We start from the raw sequence: 18,731 nt of genomic DNA, 5'->3' as shown, positions 1-18,731 counted from the left end.
GCAGACAAGATTTGCTTATAATTCCGTGGCATTATTTTATAGTATGAAGAATACAATGGAACATAATATAAATATGGTTTCCAAACGATTTGAGGGAGTGCACACGTGGTTATTCTGTGATGTTAACAAAGAAATAGGTATTAACAAAGAAATAGGAATTCCTATATGCTTCATTTATAGTTATTAATGTAACTTTAGTTGTTCTACAAACACTGGGCCATATGTTTTTATTTTTAATACATTGTAAGGTTGCATGATGAGACGCTAATGATGATTTGAAAAAACATGCTTGAAAGGCACGAGCTGTGCTTTGTTTTTTGCGCAGGCTGTATACACTCCAATTAGTCTCTCATTCACATTTTGACAAGCATCCTCTTTGTGACGATAATGGACCCTAAACAAATTCATGTCTTTTGTGGCCCGGAGTGCTGCATTGTGCCTTTCTCCCTGAGTGTGCTGCGCAATCCGAAGCGTCTCTCACTCGCATTGCTCTCCGTCACGATTGGTTTATTCTCACAGAATTTCAGCATCCTTATTGGGAAGGACACTCAACAAGCACAGCACTTACACAAATGACTGATGATTGGCTGAGAGAAATTTATGATAAACTGATTGTGGGGGCTGTCTTGTTAGACTTCAGTGCAACTTTTGACATTATTGATCATAATTTGCTGCTGGAAAAACTTGTGTTATGGCTTTACACCCCTTGCTATAATGTGGATAAAGTATTGCTTGTCTAACAGAACACAGAGGGTGTTCTTTAATGGAAGCCTATCAAATATAATCCAGTTAGAATCAGGAATTCCCCAGGGTAGCTGTTTAGGTCCCTTACTTTTTAAAATGATTACTAACGACATGTCACTGACTTTGAGTAAAGACAGAGTTTCCATGTATGCAGATGACTCAACGCTATACACGTCAGCTACTACAGCGACTGAAATGACTGCAACGCTCAACAAAGAGCTGCACTTAGTTTCAGAGTGGGTGGCAAGGAATAGGTTAGCCCTAAATATTTCTAAAACTAAAAGCATTGTATTTGGAACAAAACACTCACTAAACCCTAAACCTCAACTAAACCTTGTAATAAATAATGTGGAAATTGAGCAAGTTGAGATGACTAAACTACGTGGAGTAACACAAGATTGTAAACGGTCATGGTCAAAACATATTGATGCAGTAGTAGCTAAGATGGGGAGAAGTCTGTCTATAATAAAGTGATGCTCTGCCTTAACAACACTATCAACAAGGCAGGTCCTACAGGCCCTAGTTTTGTCGCACCTTGACTACTGTTCAGTCGTGTGGTCAGGTGCCACAAAAAAGGACATTGCAATTGGCTCAGAACAGGGCAGCACGGCTGGCCCTTGGATGTACACAGAGTGCTAATATTAATAACATGCATGTCAATCTCTCCTGTCCGAAAGTGGAGGAGAGATTGACTTCATCACTACTTGTATTTATGAGAGGTATTGACATGTTGAATGCCCCGAGCTGTCTGTCTAAACTACAGGCACACAGCTCGGACACCCATGCATACCCCACAAGACATCTTGGGGTCTCTTCACAGACCCCAAGTGCAGAACAGACTATGGGAGGCACACAGTACTACCTAGAGCCATGACTACATGGAACTCTATTCCCCATCAAGTAACTGACACAAGCAGTGTGATTTGATTTTGATTTTAAAAAACGGATAAAAAAAAACATCTTATGGAACAGCGGGGACTGTGAAGCAACACAAACATAGGCACAGACACATGCATACACACACTACATACACATGGATTTAGTACTATAGATATGTGGTAGTAGTGGAGTAGGGGTTTTTAGGGCACACAGTGTGTTGTGAAATCTGAGAATGTATTGTAATGTTTTAAAATTGTATCAACTGCCTTAATTTTGCTGGACCCCAGGAAGAGTAACTACTGCTTTGGCAGCAGCTAATGGGGATCCATAATACATACAAATGTGATTCATTTTAAGAATTTATTTGGCCACTTTAGTTGAGATACAAACCTCATTAAAACACACACATCGGCCTATGGGCTAGGCTACATGAGATGTGCGACTATGAATCAAAAAGTTGCAAAAAACAACAACATTGTTTCTGATGCTGGGCATCATTAACAAGTGATATTATATAATTCACAAGTGATAGGCTAATATTGTCACCCATCAGACTATTCTTCATTTATTCTCATCTTTACATAAACCCTGTTCTAAAATGACCGGTGGTGTTTCTTTATTTTTACTATTTTCTACCTTGTAGAATAATAGTGAAGACATCAAAACTATGAAATAACACATATGGAATCATGTAGTAACCAAAAAAGTGTTAAACAAATCAAAATCTATTTTATATTTAAGATTCTTCAAAGTTACCACCCTTTGCCTTGATGACAGCTTTGCACATGCTTGGCATTCTCTCAACCAGCTTCATGAGGTAGTCACCTGGAATGCATTTCAATTAACAGGTGTTCCTTGTTAAAAGTTCATTTGTGGAATTTCATTCCTTCTTAATGTGTTTGAGCCAATCAGTTGTGTTGTGACAAGGTAGGGGGGGGGGGTATATTGATAAAAGACCAAGTCCATATTATGGCAAGAACAGCTCAAATATGCAAAGAGAAACCACAGTCCAACATTACTTTAAGACATGAAGGTCAATAGGGAAAATTTCAAGAATTTTAAAAGTTTTCTCAAGTGCAGTTGCATAAACCATCAAGCGTTATGATGAAACTGTCTCTCATGAGGACCGCCACAGGAATGGATCCAGAGTTACCTCTGCTGCAGAGGATAAGTTCATTAGAGTTACCAGCCTCAGAAATTGCAGCCCAATAAGTGGTTCACAGAGTACAAGTAACAGCTCCCGAGTGGCGCAGCGGTCTAAGGCACTGCACCTCAGTGCTAGAGGCGTCACTGGTTCGAATCCAGGCTGTAATTGGGAGTCCAGCCGTAATTGGGAGTCCCATATGGCGGAGCACAATTGGCCCAGCGTCATCTGAGTTTGGCCGCTGTAGGCCATCACTATAAATAAGAGTTTGTTCTTAACTGGACTTGCCTAGTTAAATAAAGGTTAAATAAAAATAGATATCTCAACATCAACTGTTCAGAGGAGACTGTATGAATCAGGCCTTCATGGTCAAATTGCTGCAAAGAAATCACTACTTAAGGACACCAATAATAAAAAGAGACTTGCTTGTGCCAAATTTGAGAATGTTGGTTCCAACCGCCGTGTCTTTGAGAGACACAGAGTAGGTGGACAATCTCTGCATGTATATTTCTCACTGTAAAGCATGGAGGAGGTGGTGGTGCTTTGCTGGTGACACTGTCTGATTTATTTAGCATTCAAGGCAGTTAACCAGCATGGCTACCACAGCATTCTGCAGCGATACACCATCCCATCTGGTTTGGGCTTAGTGGGACTATCATTTGTTTTTCAACGGGACCATGACCCAACACACCTCCAGGCTGTCTAAAGTCTATTTTAGCAAGAAGAAGAATGATGGAGTGCTGCATCAGATGACCTGGCCTCCACAATCACCCGACCTCAACCAAATTGAAATGGTTTGGGATGAGTGGGACTGCAGAGTGAAGGAAAAGCAGCCAACAAGTGCTCAGCATATGTGGGAACACCTTCAAGACTGTTGGAAAAGCATTCCAGGTGAAGCTGGTTGAGAGAATGCCAAGTGTGCAAAGCTGTCAAAGGCAAAGGGTGGCTAAAATAATCTCAAATATTAAATATATTTTGATTTGTTTAACACTTTTTTTGATTACTACATGATTCCATGTGTTATTTCATAGTTTTGATGTCTTCACAATTATTCTACAATATAGAAAATAGTAAAAAGAAAAGAAAAACCCTTGAATGAGTGGGTGTTCTAAAATGGTTGACAAGTAGTGTATACTAAATAATATATATGTGACATTTGTTTTGATTTAGAAGAGACCATTATCATGCACCTGTATCCAAACAGGGGCAGAGGGAAAAAAGACATTTCATCTACATACTTAAATAGCGAATGGAGGATGCTTTTTCCCATAGTTCATTTTCATGCCAGCCAGGTAGGCTATACTCCAGTTTTAAAGAGAAGCAATGAGCTTAATTAGGAGAGTTGAGAAATATAGTAGGCTTAGCCTATAGAAAGCCTATAGAAAGCTAATAGGATCCTCCTATTTTTATTAGTGGCCATCACTGTTTTCTTCCACAATTGCATAGCCTATAGAAATGTTGCGCAACATGAGCTCTCATGAAGTGTTTGATTCGATTTTTGATCACATTTGCATTGATGTCAGAGTGACAGTTACCAAGTTTGGTAGGCTACTAATGACCAGCAGCAGAATCAGAGCTTGGAGAAGCCTAATTACCGTGACTAAACGGTCATGTGGAATTTGACTGCCTTCATGACTCATGACCACCAGTGTGGCGATAATACGGCCACCGCAACAGCCCTAGTTACAAGAGCATTTCAATTTCAGATCGTATGTCATAAAGTCATACACTGACCAGCTGAATCCAGGTGAAAGCTACGATTCCTTATAGATGTCACTTATTAAATCCACTTCAATCAGTGTATATGAAGGGTAGGAGACGGATTAAGACGGGTTAAAGAAGGATTTTTAAGCATTGAGACATGGATTGTGTATTAGTGCCATTCAGAAGGTGAATGGGTAAGACAAAAAATGTAAGTGCCTTTGAACAGTGTATGGTAGTCGGTGCCAGGCACCTGTTTGTGTCAAGAACTTTAACGCTGCTGGGTTTTTCACGCTCAACAGTTTCCCGTGTGAATCAAAAATGGTCCACCACCCAAAGGACATCCAGCCATCTTGACAATAGTGGGAAGCATTGGAGTCAACATGGGCCAGCATCCCTGTGGAATGCTTTCGACATCTTGTAGTCCATGCCTCGACGAATTGAGGATGTTCTGAGGGCAAAAGGGGTGCAACTTAATATTAGGAATGTTCCTAATGTTTTGAACACTCTGAATAGTTCAGTAGTTCCATTCTATTTAAGCTGCAGCCAATGAGCAGTCTCTATTTACTGTCTGGCCCTTCTCACCCACCGCTTTGTACTGGAACAGCTGTGCCACCTCGTCCCGGGTCTCGCTCTTGTTGGCGTTGCCCCTCCAGTGGTCTGGCATGTAGTGGATGTGAGCAAGCACACACTGCAGCAACTGCTCCGGGCACCACACCATGTGTTCGTCTGGGATGAAGGACCTAGGAGGAGGTCGTATTCACAGACATCATCTCTCCATTTCACACAACATTTAACACGACATATTATATGGATTATGGACAGACTGGTATGTCTGGGGGTTTAACATAGGCTGAAATATTCTCTAACAAAGAAGTTTCCTTCTGCTCCCTCGCTCATTACTGTCTGTTAGAACTGGTGTGGTGACAACAATATGGTGGAATCAAGGTGGAGGTGTTGCATACCAACTCTGCAATGGGAAGGGGTAAGGAATGCATTTTTCAAATGATACACAGCCACAAATCACTGCAAGATCATCCCGAGAGGTCACCATTCCCCCTGTCCCCTGGCTTACCTGGTGATGGTGATAACCACTCCCAGCACGGTGATGGCGGTCAGGATGTGCTGCACAGTCAAGACATCCTCATCATACACGGTCAGTGCGATGAGCACGGCCAGCACCGAGCCCGAGAAGAACGCCACGTTCTTGGCCAGCACGGTGAGGAGCGGCGAGGTGAACGAGTTCATGTACTTGGAGATGGGCTTGTAGCCGCGGCCTAGCCTGCCGTGCAGCTCGTGGTCCAGCTCATTGAAGTGGCGCAGGTAGAGGCGGCCGAACATAGACCAGCGGCGTGCTCCCAGACTCCCTGGCTCCCTCCTGATGACCTCGGTGTAGCTGAAGAAGGCATAGAGCACCTGCCACACCAGGATGAAGGGGCAGAGGAGCAGGTTGGCCACGCCTAGTAGAAGAATGACCCGGCTCAGCTGCTGGGCCAGCTCCAGACGGTTCCCTGCTCGCTTGTACTTGGGGTGCAGGTTCCATTTGTTCTGGAACAGCGACCCCGGACCCCAGAAGAGAATCAGCTCAAAGTTGTACTTGAGGCCCTGGGTGAGGAACACCAGGTTTCCCAGAAGGGGGAGCTGAAGCTGTACAGGTAACAGTGACTTATTGACCATGGCCACCATGTAGTTCTTGAATCGCAGGATGCGGTGGTAGATGTCCAGCTCAGTTAGCTCCTTCTTGTGGATACACATCTGCTGCTCCCGCTGCAGGCTGATCAGACGGTCCTGGACCTCCTGCCATGTGAAGTTACACAGCTCGTCCTGGAAAGGGGAGAGGTCAAAGGTGTTCAGACTTTGTACCCTGATATGAGGGACACCTATTTGCAGGTAAGCTGGGTGGGTATAACAAACATTTTTCTTTATATCTTTTGAAACCAATGGATTCCAAGGAAACTGACAACTACAGTAAGCTAAAACGGTCTGAAAAATCAGCATACCACTGTTTCATGAGACTCTAGGATCAAACGTAAAATACAATTATCCCTTAATGTGTTATTCCTGGTCACTGAAACCTTTAAGGGGTTGACATAAAATGTCAACTCCTTATGTCCAGTGGACATAAAAAAAAGCCTTACCATGCTGATCTTCAGTGCTTTGATGTAGAACTGGCGTATCTCCCAATAGCTGAGGATGTTGCAGAAGACCTTGATCATCCGGTAGACCCAGAAGATGGTCGCCATGATGAGCAGGAAGATGATCCAACTATTCTCCTGGATCCTTTGGAAAAGAAGGGATGAAATAATTCATATTTTTAGTCTCTGTTTGACATTAAAGGTTCATTTCAATTAATGGAAAATGCATGTGTATAGAGGGTATAAAACATTAGGAACACCTTCCTAATATTGAGTTGCACCCCTCTTTTGCCCTCAGAACAGCCTCAATTCGTCGAGGCGTGGACTCTACAAGGTGTTGAAAGCGTCCCACAGGGATGCTGGCCCATGTTGACTCCAATGCTTCTCACAGTTGTGTCAAGTTGGCTGGATGTCCTTTGGGTGATGGACCATTCCTGATACACAAGGGAAACTGTTGAGCGTGAAAAACCCAGCAGCGTTGCAGTTCTTGACACAGTCAAACAGGTGCACCTGGCTCCTACTACTATACCCCTTTGAATGATGATGCAGGCCATGCATATAAGGTGAAAATTATTTATTTGCACCATTGATGTATGACCATAACTAACTAACTAACTATCTACAAATGAGAGTAAAGGAGCCTTATATTCCCTAATGCTGGAAGTTTGGAAACCCCTGATCTAGGTAACCACCCTGGTAAACATATTCAGGAGAATGAACAATGAACATAAACATACATTCAGGAGTTTAATTTGGAAGTTTAAAAAACTAAAACAAACAACGTGACAAAGTTAGGCTACTTCCGAATTTGTGTGACATCCTTTTCATTGCCAGACCAATTCAAATGTTAAAAAAGAGAGCAGGCAACGTCTGTGGTTTTAAATGATGGGACATACTGTTCCTCGATTAGAATTCCTAGCAGTGGTGTGTCATCATCTTCCGTCTAAACACCCATTCAGTCATGGAGGGTTCTTAGAAAAGGGATTCGGGGGGGGGGGGGGGGGGGGCAGCCTAAGATTGTGTTTTTGTGCAGAACCAGATTAATGATATGAAAACAGGAAAGCTTGTTTATCCATCTTGGAAACAAATGTGGCTGTGGTGGGGGTGGAGGGGACTGGGTCTAGCAGCAGAGATTGGGTGTGTCATGGGGTCCACAGACTGCCTGCCCAGACCTCAAGAGTGACTCCTTTCAGCTACTCAGTGAGCTGTCCCTGTGTGAGACTTACCATGTAGGGGCTATCCATTACATTGTTTTCCCTGGTATTACTCTGAACACAGTGCACTGATACACAAATAACCTGCTTCAAGAACCTGTCATCAACTACAGGCTGACGGTGTTGCAACCTGCCTCGTGTTTCCAAGTGTTTTAGGCCGAGGCTATGCGGATGATTTAGTATTTTGAAATAAACTATTCAAATGTAGTTGCAGGGAACTTAATTTATATATTTCAGATTTGTCTTTGACAGAGAAGTCATGTCTACCAAAGCCTTTGCTCGGTAGGTCTAACTAACTAAGCTCTTCAACACAAGGGTTAACCTAATTCACAGCACACAAGGCTAACTAAAATAACTTTGGATCAAATTTAATTAAAACAGCAGCCCTCCCTCAGTCCATTGAACACAATTAGACTTACATGCCAATAGCACTCCAAATTAATTAAATTAATGTCAACTTCCAATTAGATAATAGAAAATGACAATGATAAGACTTCACCACTCAAAAGAGCTCATATCGCAATTAGCATCTCTGATAAACAAGAAAATGATTTCTTCATCATAATGTTCTGAGTGAAAGTATAACCCACAGGCAATGTGAAAGTAGGCCAGAGCTCTGCGCTCCACAGTGTATCTCTATGAATGTGAGCATGTCTTACAGTAAAACCTCATCTGACACAACCCAATAAGCAAACGTTAGCCTCAGAATTACTGGTCATCATTACATTTAGCTGGAAATCCCCTTTTCAGGCCTGATGAAGTTCTGCAGGCTCTGAGACGTATACCCTGGTATAATTATGTCTAGTCACAAGAGAATAAAATACCCAATGTCATGAAGAAGGATTTACATTCTGGCATTGGCAGTGATTTTGGGATCCCCATTAGTGACAGCTAGTCTTACTGAGGTCCGACATATAACAAATAAAGACATTACAGACAAAATACTTTACAATTGACATACATGTAAAAACATTAACAAGTAGTGTGTGTGGGCATCTATCAGTTACACATAACAAGTAGGTCACATGGGTGGAGAGGCGTTGAAGTGGTAAGAAAACCACTCAATTTATCTATGCAGTCAAGCAGATTTGTTTCTGAGGGATCATGTACAAAAACAATAAACCTGAACTGGCAACAAGGACAACTATTTCTACCTCAACTACATATTCTTATAGCCATCCATGCCTATATAGGCTACCAATCCATCTATTAAGCCAATGCTGATTGACCTACCTCTCAGTGCACTGCTGGCTTGGTAGGATGGCATCAGGCAGAGAGACCTTGTTCCTGTCCAGGGGGTTCTGGCCAGGTCCTGTGTGGTTCACTGCCCGGTTGGCAAACAGTATATCATACTCCACACAGTTGAAGAGGAATGTTGTGAAAGTGACCACAAACAGGAACTGACTGCAATAAGGAGTTTGAGATGTTCGGGTTAAACATTAGCTGATATAAACTTTGAATATTGTCTTAAAAGTTGAAACAATCTTAGATTAACATAAGGTTGGTAAATAAATGGATGTACTTACAAAAGTTCAAAGAACTCTGATAACATCATACAAGCAAAGCCATTTTTCTGATGAAACTGATAGATGTGGATATTTGAGTTAAGAAAAACAGAGTCAAGTGTTTTTGTTTTGTCATAGCCTACAAAACAACCACTCTAAGTAATCGTTGATGGCTAATCAAATAATAACCATGATGTAGGTTTTTTTAAGTAGACTTAATACATCCATTACAGAGAAACAAAACCACAACAAAGCAACGTAAAGTGAACCAGTATGGCATCAATATCATTAAAGTACAGAGGACATTCTGGAAGGACACACATAATTGAAAGTCGTTCTCCTGAGGCAAGTCTCTTATTTAAAGTCACTGTGCATCACGAGTTGCATTTATTTACAGCCACATCATACTGTCAGAATCATATTCATGTCAAAGCGGTGTTTAAAATGGCTCCTGCCTAAATTAGATTGTTGGGTGATAATAATGATAACATACATGATAAAGCTGCAATTTTAAACATCATACTGAAAGTAATGCTTATTTACATGACAATAAGCTACAATACACAATACCAGTCAAAACTTTGGATACACCTAATCATTCAAGGGCTTTTCTTTAATTTGACTATTCTACATTGTAGAATAATAGTGAAGACATCAAAACTATGACTTAACATATATGGAATCATGTAGTAACCAAACAATTCTAAATATATTTTATATTTAAGATTCTTCAAAGTACCCTTTGACTTGATGACAGCTTGCACTCTTGGCATTCTCTCAACCAGCTTCATGAGGTAGTCACCTGGAATGTGTTTCAATTAACAGCTGTGCCTTGTTAAAAGTTAGTTTGTGGAATTTCTTTCCTTCTTAATGGGTTTGAGCCAATCAGTTGTATTGTGACAAGGTAGGGGTGGTATACAGAAGATAGCCCTATTTGGTAAAAGACCAAGTCCATATTATGGCAAGAACAGCTCAAATAATCAAAGAGACATGACAGTCCATCATTACTTTAAGACATGAAGGGATGTCAAGAACTTTGAAAGTTTCTCAAGTGCAGTCGCAAAAACCATCAAGCGCTGTGAAACTGGCTCTCATGAGGACCGCCACAGGAAAGGAACACCCAGAGTTACCTCTGCTACGGAAGATAAGTTCATTAGAGTTACCAGCCTCCGAAATTGCAGCCCAAATAAATGCTTGACAAAGTTCAAGTAACAGACACATCTCAACATCAGCTGTTCAGAGGAGACTGCATGAATCAGGCCTTCATGGTCGAATTGCTGTGAAGAAACCACTACTAAAGGACACCAATAAGAAGAAGAGACGTGCTTGGGCCAAGAAACACAAGCAATGGACATTAGACCGTTGGAAATCTGTCCTTTTGTCTGATGGGTCCAAATTTGAGAATTTTGGTTGCAACCGCCATGTCTTTGTGAGATGCAGAGTAGGTGAACGGACGATCTCCACATGTGTGGTTACCACCGTGAAGCATGGAGGAGGAGGTGTGATGGTGCTTTGCAGGTGACACTGTCTGTAACTTATTTAGAATTCAAGGCACACGTAACCAGCATGGCTACCACAGCATTCTGCTGCGATACACCATCCCATCTAGTTTACACATAGTAGGACTATCATTTGTTTTTCAACAGGACAATGACCCAATACATATTCACGCTGTGTAAGGGCTATTTGACCAAGAAGGAGATTGATGGAGTGCTGCTGTAACCGATGTGAAATGGCTAGCTAGTTAGCAGGGAGTGCGCTAATAGCGTTTCAATCGGTGACATCACTCGCATTGAGACCTTGAAGTAGTTGTTCCCCTTGCTCCGCAAGGACCGCTGCTTTTGTGGAGTGATGGGTAATGATGCTTTGTGTGAGGCAGTTGTTGATGTGTGCAGAGGGTCCCTGGTTTGAGCCCAGGTAGGGGCGAGGAGAGGGACGGAAGCAAAACTGTTTCATTGATGCTGTTGACCCGGATCACTAGTTGCTGCAGAAAAGGAGGAGGTCAAAAGGGGGATGAGTGTAACCGATGTGAAATGGCTAGCTAGTTAGTGGGGTGTGTGCTAATAGTGTTTCGATTGGTGATGTCACTTGCACTGAGACCTTGAAGTAGTTGTTCTCCTTGCTCTGCAAGGGCCGCGGCTTTTGTGGAGCGATGGGTAATGATGCTTCGAGGGTGGCTGTTGTCGATGTGTGCAGAGGGTCCCTGGTTCGAGCCCAGGTAGGAGCAAGGAGAGGGACAGAAGCTAAACTGTTACACTGCATCAGATGACCTGGCCTCCAGAATCACCTGACCTCAACCCAACTAAGATGGTTTGGGATGAGTTGGACTGCAGAGTGAATGAAAAACAGCCAACAAGTATGTGGGAACTCCTTCAAGACCGTTGGAAAAGCATTCCAGGTGAAGCAGGCTGAGAGAATACCAAGAGTGTGAAAAGCTGTCATCAAAGTAAAGGGTGGCTACTTTGAAGAATCTAAAATATATTTGGATTTGTTTAGCACTTTTTTGTTTACTACAGTATTCCATGTGTCATTTCATAGTTTTGATCTCTTCACTATTATTCTACAATGTAAAACATTTTTGAAACAAAGAAAAACCCTTGAATGAGTAGGTGTCCAAACTTTTGACTGGTACTGTATATTGCCAGAGAAACATGTTTATCATGTTTATCTTAAAAGGATATTCTTGTAAAGAAGTTGTCCAGATTCTTGATATGGTGCCATGAGTCTGCAAATTAGGGGTGGGAATAAAAGTAACACTGAGACTTAATGAAACCATTACTTTTGTTCAACAAAACAGCAATAACAGTAGTAATCAGGTATGATTTGAAGAAAACAACAACTTTCAGTGAATCTAGAGCCTGGGCTTAAAGGAAATAGTAGTACTGTGTCATTCAATACAAGGAATCACATTATCACACCAAATCATATTATACCATAACATAGCCTTTATGTCTATCCCTAATAGATCAATATATATTACGTTATAATATAACCAGTACAGTACCACTCAGGCCCTCTGGCACATGCACTAATAGGTCCTCCTCCCCGGGAGGTGAGTCCTCCTCAAAGTCATCAATCCGCTGGTACTCCTGGTAAGCTTCAAAGTTCGCCATTGTCCTTCACATTCTCCACTGTTCCTCCTCCAGTAGGCAAGTTGGGAACACACACAGTGTTAAGTATTGGAAAGAGCAGCATTCATCAACGACGAGTGTCAGACACAGTGAACACACACTACATAGATGATGTCAGCAGTGTGAGACAATTCACAGCAAGATGAGCTGTCAACAACATTCAACTGGAGAGTTAGATAACCAAGTAAGTGTAACGTTAGATTTAAAATATCTGGTCTATTTGATTTTCTATGCATTCTTGCCTTTCTTGGAATCTAACTTGCTACCGGTAGCTAGCAGTCGTGTTCACGACTGTGTGACAGGTAACGTTGGCTAGCTAACAGAAATAGGCATAACGTTACATAGCTAACGTTAGTTAGATTGACTAAATATTGTGTTATGTTGGTTACTTGTTGTCAACAACCAACCAGTCATTTTACAGATAACTAACGTTAGTTAGCTAACATTCGCTAAAGCGAAATCAGACAGCTGGGGACAGCTTGCTACTGTAGCTATTATGCTAGTTAACGTTAGTTAGATACGTAGCATTACAATGTGACGTTGAATGGTTAACGTTACCCAACACCAACAAAGGCAGCAACAAACTACCAAGTAGCTAACTATCTAGCAAGGTAGCTAACTGTTCTTACCTCGATCAGCTTATTTTCTTGCTTGCCAGTCAGTTAACGTTACTCGTTTATCCTTGCCTTGATGTACTGCTATTAACGTTATTGTTCCCTTCACGGTCCATTCGCAGAATTCTATATTCAAATGGCCTGGACTTCAACGTTATTTGTCGAGCTATTGGAATAACCAATATTATATATTTAACTAATAGATATTAATGGTTCCTAACAAACAGTAGCTGGCCAGCTAAATAGCTAGAGATCATTCGTGGGCTTCCACTGTTTTGTCTTTCACAAACATATGTCAACAAAACACAATTTGACGTCACTTAATTTTAACGATCGTCACTTCCGCGAGACGAGTGTCTTTTTTTTCTTCTTTTTCCCAATGACAGAGGTAATCCTTGCCAATGATAATGAATACAGATTCATGTTGTAGCCTTTTAACATTGTTTTTAGCGATCAAAATGCGTGTTTTGTTATTGACATTAAACATGATCCCATTTACTGTGCCAATGAGATGCATTCTGGGATAGTGTCAACATGGCAGCCTACATGTTGTTCCTTGTACCCTTCTGAGTTAAGCGCTCAGATTCTTTGAATTTTGTTAGATTTCCGTGAAAACGTCTAAATATGTTTCACTTACTTTGTAATAGAGTCAGCACAACTGCACCGTTGCGCCCCCTCTACTCGCATTTGAATAGAACACAAGGTTTATGGAGACAGCCACGGTAGGACAACGTTCTAGTTGGCTAATACCGGTAGTCAGCTGATCAGACAGCTACTATAGTTACAGACCTTAGGCTTTGCACTAGCTAATATGATTCCTTATGAAAACAATATTAGTTCAGCTCTGTCCCAAAGTTGTAAGTTGTGTTGTTCACTGTTCAGTAAAGTGATTTTAATGGAATGGACCATCCAGAAGTGTCATGCCTTTTGTAACTTTTTTTGTCACAATTTTAACAATACATTGAGTGAAAAGCCCACCACATAGTTATTATTAGTTGTTAAGCTCATGTTGTCCATGTCTCTCAAACTTGTATAACACAGATCACACTACAAACAGTACAGCTTGTTATATTGTTTGTTTGTTTTGTTTTCGTTTCAGATCACGGCTATACACAACACAATTGGCCAATGCAGGCAACTCCTCTGGACAGCCAAGTAATGCTGCTGGGCGTATCTGGGGTCTGGCTCAAGCAGCAGTTCGCCAATCTGCCTGCTGGATGTCAAAACCACCAGGGGGTGCCCTGAAGTTCATCTTGGGGCCAGTGGTTCTCACCATCTCTGCTCGAGTACTTGGTAGTGTAGCATATTGCCAGGCAGATGTGAATAACAATGTTCTACTAGAGCTTCAAGCCAAAGAAACTGAGCCTGAGTTCGACTGGCATATCCTGTGGGAGTTTGTCAAACCCCAGCTTTTTGCCCTTCTTGGTGCTGTTGTGGTGAGCAACATAACTTAACACTACTGGACAATCTACTGTTTAGACAGTAACATGTTGGCTAAACTCCAGTGGTGTTTTAATAGTATTGGAATGCTGAGATATTTCAGACCAATCATGTTTTTTTTGCAGCTTGCTTTTGGTGCTGCCATCTTGAATATTCAAATTCCCCTGATGTTGGGCGATCTGGTGAACATAGTGGCACGCTACATGAGAGAACATACTGGGAATTACATGAGAGAGATGAGGGGACCTGCTCTGAAGTTGCTGGGATTGTATGGTCTCCAAGTAAGTTGTTTGTCAAAAAAGTCATTGTCAATGATTTAATTTAAATGTAGATTGAAAAATCTACTTCTGTGGAATATATAGAAAAACAATATGGTCATGAAATCTCTTTCCTGGCTTCAGGGTCTGCTCACGACTGGTTACATCATCCTGCTTTCCAGGGTAGGGGAGCGAGTAGCAGCAGACATGAGAAAGACTCTTTTCCAATCTTTACTCAGGTATACACCCAGTTGCAGTAATATATATTGAAAGCAACAAGAGGTAGAATAGACCAGTTCCAAGACAGAGAGTAGAGTGACTGACTAGATGTCACTAGACCTGCTATCCACTGTCCAACTTTTACTCTTGCTAACACAAGACTTGGCATTTTTGTTTCAGGCAAGATGTAGCCTTCTTTGATTCCAACAAAACTGGCATGCTGGTGAACCGTTTGACTGCTGATATTCAGGAGTTCAAGTCTTCCTTCAAACTGGTCGTCTCTCAGGTATGGCTGTGTACATATGATTTATTGGATAATTAAAAGTAGTAGGCTGCTCCAGCCGAAGACAACATACATTCAAAATTATCTAGGATAAAAACACAATAAAGCTTATTTCCATTGTGGTTCCCTATGCACTTCCCTATTACATATTGCCATAACTTTTCAGTATAATTTATTAATTAGCTGTTGCTCCCATCTAGAGACAGTTCACAAGATCGAAATCTAATGATATTGCCTCAATTACTCATATCTACAGGGCCTGCGGAGTGTAACACAGACGGTTGGCTGTTTCGTGTCCCTCTATGTCATCTCCCCTAAACTCACTGGTATGACAGTGGTGATACTTCCCTGTCTGGTGGGGGCAGGAGCTCTGATTGGCTCATTCCTTCGCAGGCTGTCCCGATTGGCTCAGGAACAGGTGACATCATCACTCATTCTGACTCATTCACTATCTGAAACACATTAGAGAAATAGATAAAAGTATCAACTGAGAAAGCATTCTACTGAGTTTATCAGAACTACAGCATGGAGAATGGTGTGTGCTGAGCATTGGTGTCTGTCTGTGTCTAGACTGATATACAGTATGTGTATTGTTGTGGTTGTGTAGGTGTCGAAAGCAACAGGGGTGGCAGACGAGGCCCTTGGCAATGTGAGGACAGTGAAAGCCTTCGCCATGGAGGAGCGAGAGATGCAGTGAGTGACAGTCTATTATAGTCCAGATCAGACAATATTATCAGACCTGCCTTATAATAAAGTCACAATTGTCTTTCAAAGCATTCCTAATTTCACCCCTTATTAGAGGGATTGTGTGAAAGAATGTAACTATTTGTCTGTGTTTTGCAGGTTATATGCCTGGGAAGTGGACAAATCATGCGAGATGAATGAATCTCTAGGCTCAGGGATAGCTGTTTTCCAAGGAATGTCAAATATCGTCCTGAACTGTGAGTTCCTTTTATCATGAATAGTGGATTGAACTTGCTATTTATTTAAGTATGCCATTGCTTATCTGTTACATGGTTTCTTTTCTTGCAGGCATTGTTTTAGGCACCATCTTTGCTGGTGGGTCATTGATGGCAGGTGATGAAATGTCTCCAGGTGACCTCATGTCTTTCCTGGTGGCTTCACAGACGGTGCAGAGGTAAAATATTTGTTGTTAGCAAAGATAACACTTAAGCTAATCTCTCACACTGTAACGTGCCAAATGCTTGCATTGTCAAATGGAAGTGTTCAATGAACGTTAGGTGAATAACAAATTGGATTTGACCTTTCCTTCGGTTATTTTTCTTAGGTCTTTGGCCAGCATCTCTATCCTGTTTGGCCAAGTGAGTAAAGACTTGACGTATAGAAGAAGTCAGAAATACATTGCTATCAATGTAGAGTTTCAGGTTTCACAAGGTGATCAGTTGATATGGCAATAATAAATTAGAACCTACCATGTTTTGCAGATGGTCAGAGGCCTCAGCTCTGGGGCCCGTGTTTTTGAGTACCTGTCTTTGGAGCCTACCATTCCACTTTCGGGAGGAGGCCGCATTCCTTACAAATCTCTGACAGGACGGGTGGACTTCATGAACATTACTTTCAGGCATGACCACATCAGAAAGACAAAATTAACAAAAAGACACACACAAACACATACAAATGATATATATCAGTAAGTGACATTTTTTCTATTTGTTTTTCCACAGTTACCCAACGAGACCTGGCCAACGGATCCTAAAGAACTTCAACCTCATCATCCCCCCCTGTAAGACTGTCGCAATCGTTGGAGAGTCCGGAGGAGGTAATGTCCCATGCGTTCCCATGGATACAAGTTCTCAATTAGTCTGATTACATAAACATAATGAAATCTTTATGAAAATGATGTGTCAGTTATGGTTCTCCTGCACTGCAGGGAAGTCCACAGTGGCCTCCTTGTTGGAGCGTTTCTATGACCCCAGCAGTGGTGTGATCATGTTGGATGGTCTGGATATCCGGACACTGGATCCATCCTGGCTCAGAGGACAAGTCATTGGATTTATCAATCAGGTAAATGTTCTAGAATAATCATTCTGTTTTCTAGTGCATAAGGATGTTCTAGGATCTTCTTTCAGAACTGCTTCAGATTTGGTTATTGTCCTCCGTAAGAAACAGCCTTCTTGTGTGATTTTTGCCATAATAACAGTGATAGCAATGTTACTTTGTTATTAACAATTCAGAACCCACCCCTGCGTGTAGGAGCCTGTGCTGTTTGGCTCCTCCGTGATGGAGAACATTCGCTTTGGAAAGCCGGAGGCCACTGATGCTGAGGTCATCAATGCTGCCAAGCAGGCCAACGCCCACCGCTTTATCACAGGCTTTCCAGATGGATACAACACTGTGGTTGGTAAGTGACAGCACATATTTGAGAAAAAAACATATTTTTTTGTGAATGGCCCAGTTCTAACATCCTCTGATTTATTACTAGTCTATTCCACTCTAATAAATCCCAGACACACATATTCAAATCAAATGTACTTAAATACTTTTTAACATAAGTAGTACTAATTGCATTACAATAAGTGCTTTTACTGAATATTGTACCTTTGTGGACACACAGGTGAGCGAGGAGTGACTATGTCAGGGGGCCAGAAGCAGCGTATTGCCATTGCCCGTGCCCTGATCAAGAACCCCAGCATCCTGGTCCTGGACGAGGCCACCAGTGCACTGGACGCAGAGTCAGAGCGGGTGGTGCAAGAGGCTCTGGACCGGGCCACCACAGGACGCACTGTGCTCATCATCGCCCACAGACTCAGCACCATCCAGAGGGCAGACCTCATCTGTGTCATGAGCAATGGACGCATTGTAGAGGTGAGGGAGCGGCTAAAGCACTGAAGGAAGAGAGGGATGTCTATTGTCCTCTGTCCCATTGGTGTTTTTTTCCAGACACGTTTTCTTGTCATTAAAGTAATAATCGTAAAGTTTTTTTAAAGAGCATCACAACACGTAATGATGTATGTCAATTTAACTACAAATGCTTGGTTGTATAGTTTTTGTCTTGTCTCTTCCTAGGCTGGAACTCACACGGAATTGCTGAGCAAAGGAGGGCTGTATGCTGACCTGATACGCAGGCAGAGATCAGAGGGAGAGAAGTGAACACTACTTTGATATGGCACAGAACTGTAGGCCTATATCATGAACTAGGGACAGCCTTTTCATAAGAAATTAAAGATGCATAGGTATTATCACTTGTTTTGTTGGTGTAAAGTTGATTTAGTTTAATGGTCCAATTCCATTTTTTTTTAAAGCCAAATGTATGGTTGGACCAATTGGATTATATTTTGTGGCCCAAGTAAGGCTGCTGAAATTGCAAGTGTTTATCATGTGTTTATAGGAAGAGAATACTAACTGTACAGGATGTGAATGTGGTTTTAGCAGGGTTACTTGGCCCTGTCCTGTGTCTGTACATTTTGCAAGACTTTTAATCATTAAATTCTATTCATCCACTAA

At 41.8% G+C, this 18,731-nt stretch overlaps 2 protein-coding genes across 4 annotated transcripts in view; one reads left to right on the top strand and one right to left on the bottom strand.

Moving 5' to 3' along the window:
- The window catches only part of LOC110530479 (autophagy-related protein 9A), a 23,596-nt gene extending 9,851 nt beyond the window's left edge, over positions 1 to 13,745 (bottom strand). The window contains exons 1-8 of the mRNA XM_021613582.3: positions 13,083 to 13,745; positions 12,327 to 12,462; positions 12,004 to 12,047; positions 9,344 to 9,408; positions 9,051 to 9,221; positions 6,607 to 6,748; positions 5,544 to 6,292; positions 5,058 to 5,211 (exon numbers count right to left, since the gene is read on the bottom strand). Coding sequence (XP_021469257.2) covers positions 5,058 to 5,211; positions 5,544 to 6,292; positions 6,607 to 6,748; positions 9,051 to 9,221; positions 9,344 to 9,408; positions 12,004 to 12,047; positions 12,327 to 12,435 — 1,434 coding nt within the window. The 5' untranslated portion in view covers positions 12,436 to 12,462; positions 13,083 to 13,745. The remainder of the gene's footprint in view (positions 1 to 5,057; positions 5,212 to 5,543; positions 6,293 to 6,606; positions 6,749 to 9,050; positions 9,222 to 9,343; positions 9,409 to 12,003; positions 12,048 to 12,326; positions 12,463 to 13,082) is intronic.
- On the top strand, positions 12,487 to 18,731 carry abcb8 (ATP binding cassette subfamily B member 8). Of its 3 annotated transcripts, none has more exons than XM_021613584.3 (16): positions 12,487 to 12,637; positions 14,167 to 14,503; positions 14,633 to 14,788; positions 14,909 to 15,003; positions 15,164 to 15,269; positions 15,523 to 15,684; positions 15,874 to 15,959; positions 16,110 to 16,207; positions 16,299 to 16,404; positions 16,555 to 16,588; positions 16,712 to 16,848; positions 16,952 to 17,046; positions 17,158 to 17,291; positions 17,481 to 17,628; positions 17,842 to 18,092; positions 18,294 to 18,731. In XM_021613584.3, exons 2-16 carry the CDS (start codon positions 14,285 to 14,287, stop codon positions 18,375 to 18,377), a joined length of 1,911 nt encoding a protein of 636 aa, XP_021469259.3. In that variant the 5' UTR covers positions 12,487 to 12,637; positions 14,167 to 14,284; the 3' UTR covers positions 18,378 to 18,731. The 3 variants fall into 3 exon arrangements, 2 of the variants coding, with proteins under 2 accessions (XP_021469259.3, XP_021469258.3); XR_002474533.3 differs by lacking the exon at positions 12,487 to 12,637 and adding an exon at positions 13,435 to 13,789 and having other exon boundaries at positions 17,462 to 17,628; XM_021613583.3 differs by lacking the exon at positions 12,487 to 12,637 and adding an exon at positions 13,573 to 13,789.

The sequence above is a fragment of the Oncorhynchus mykiss genome, chromosome 8, assembly GCF_057628025.1.
Source record: "Oncorhynchus mykiss isolate SJ-2025 chromosome 8, ASM5762802v1, whole genome shotgun sequence".
Lineage (NCBI taxonomy): Eukaryota > Metazoa > Chordata > Actinopteri > Salmoniformes > Salmonidae > Oncorhynchus > Oncorhynchus mykiss.
Note: the sequence above shows the minus strand (reverse complement) of the source record. Positions and strands in the feature narration are given on the sequence as shown.

Coding starts and splice junctions, on each gene's coding strand:
- abcb8 (XM_021613583.3), top strand. CDS start 13,692: ATGTTTCACTTACTTTGTAATAGAGTCAGCACAACTGCACCGTTGCGC. Junction 13,790..14,166: donor GGTTTATGGAGACAGCCACG/GTAGGACAACGT, acceptor TTTTCGTTTCAG/ATCACGGCTATACACAACAC. Junction 15,960..16,109: donor ATGGAGGAGCGAGAGATGCA/GTGAGTGACAGT, acceptor TGTGTTTTGCAG/GTTATATGCCTGGGAAGTGG.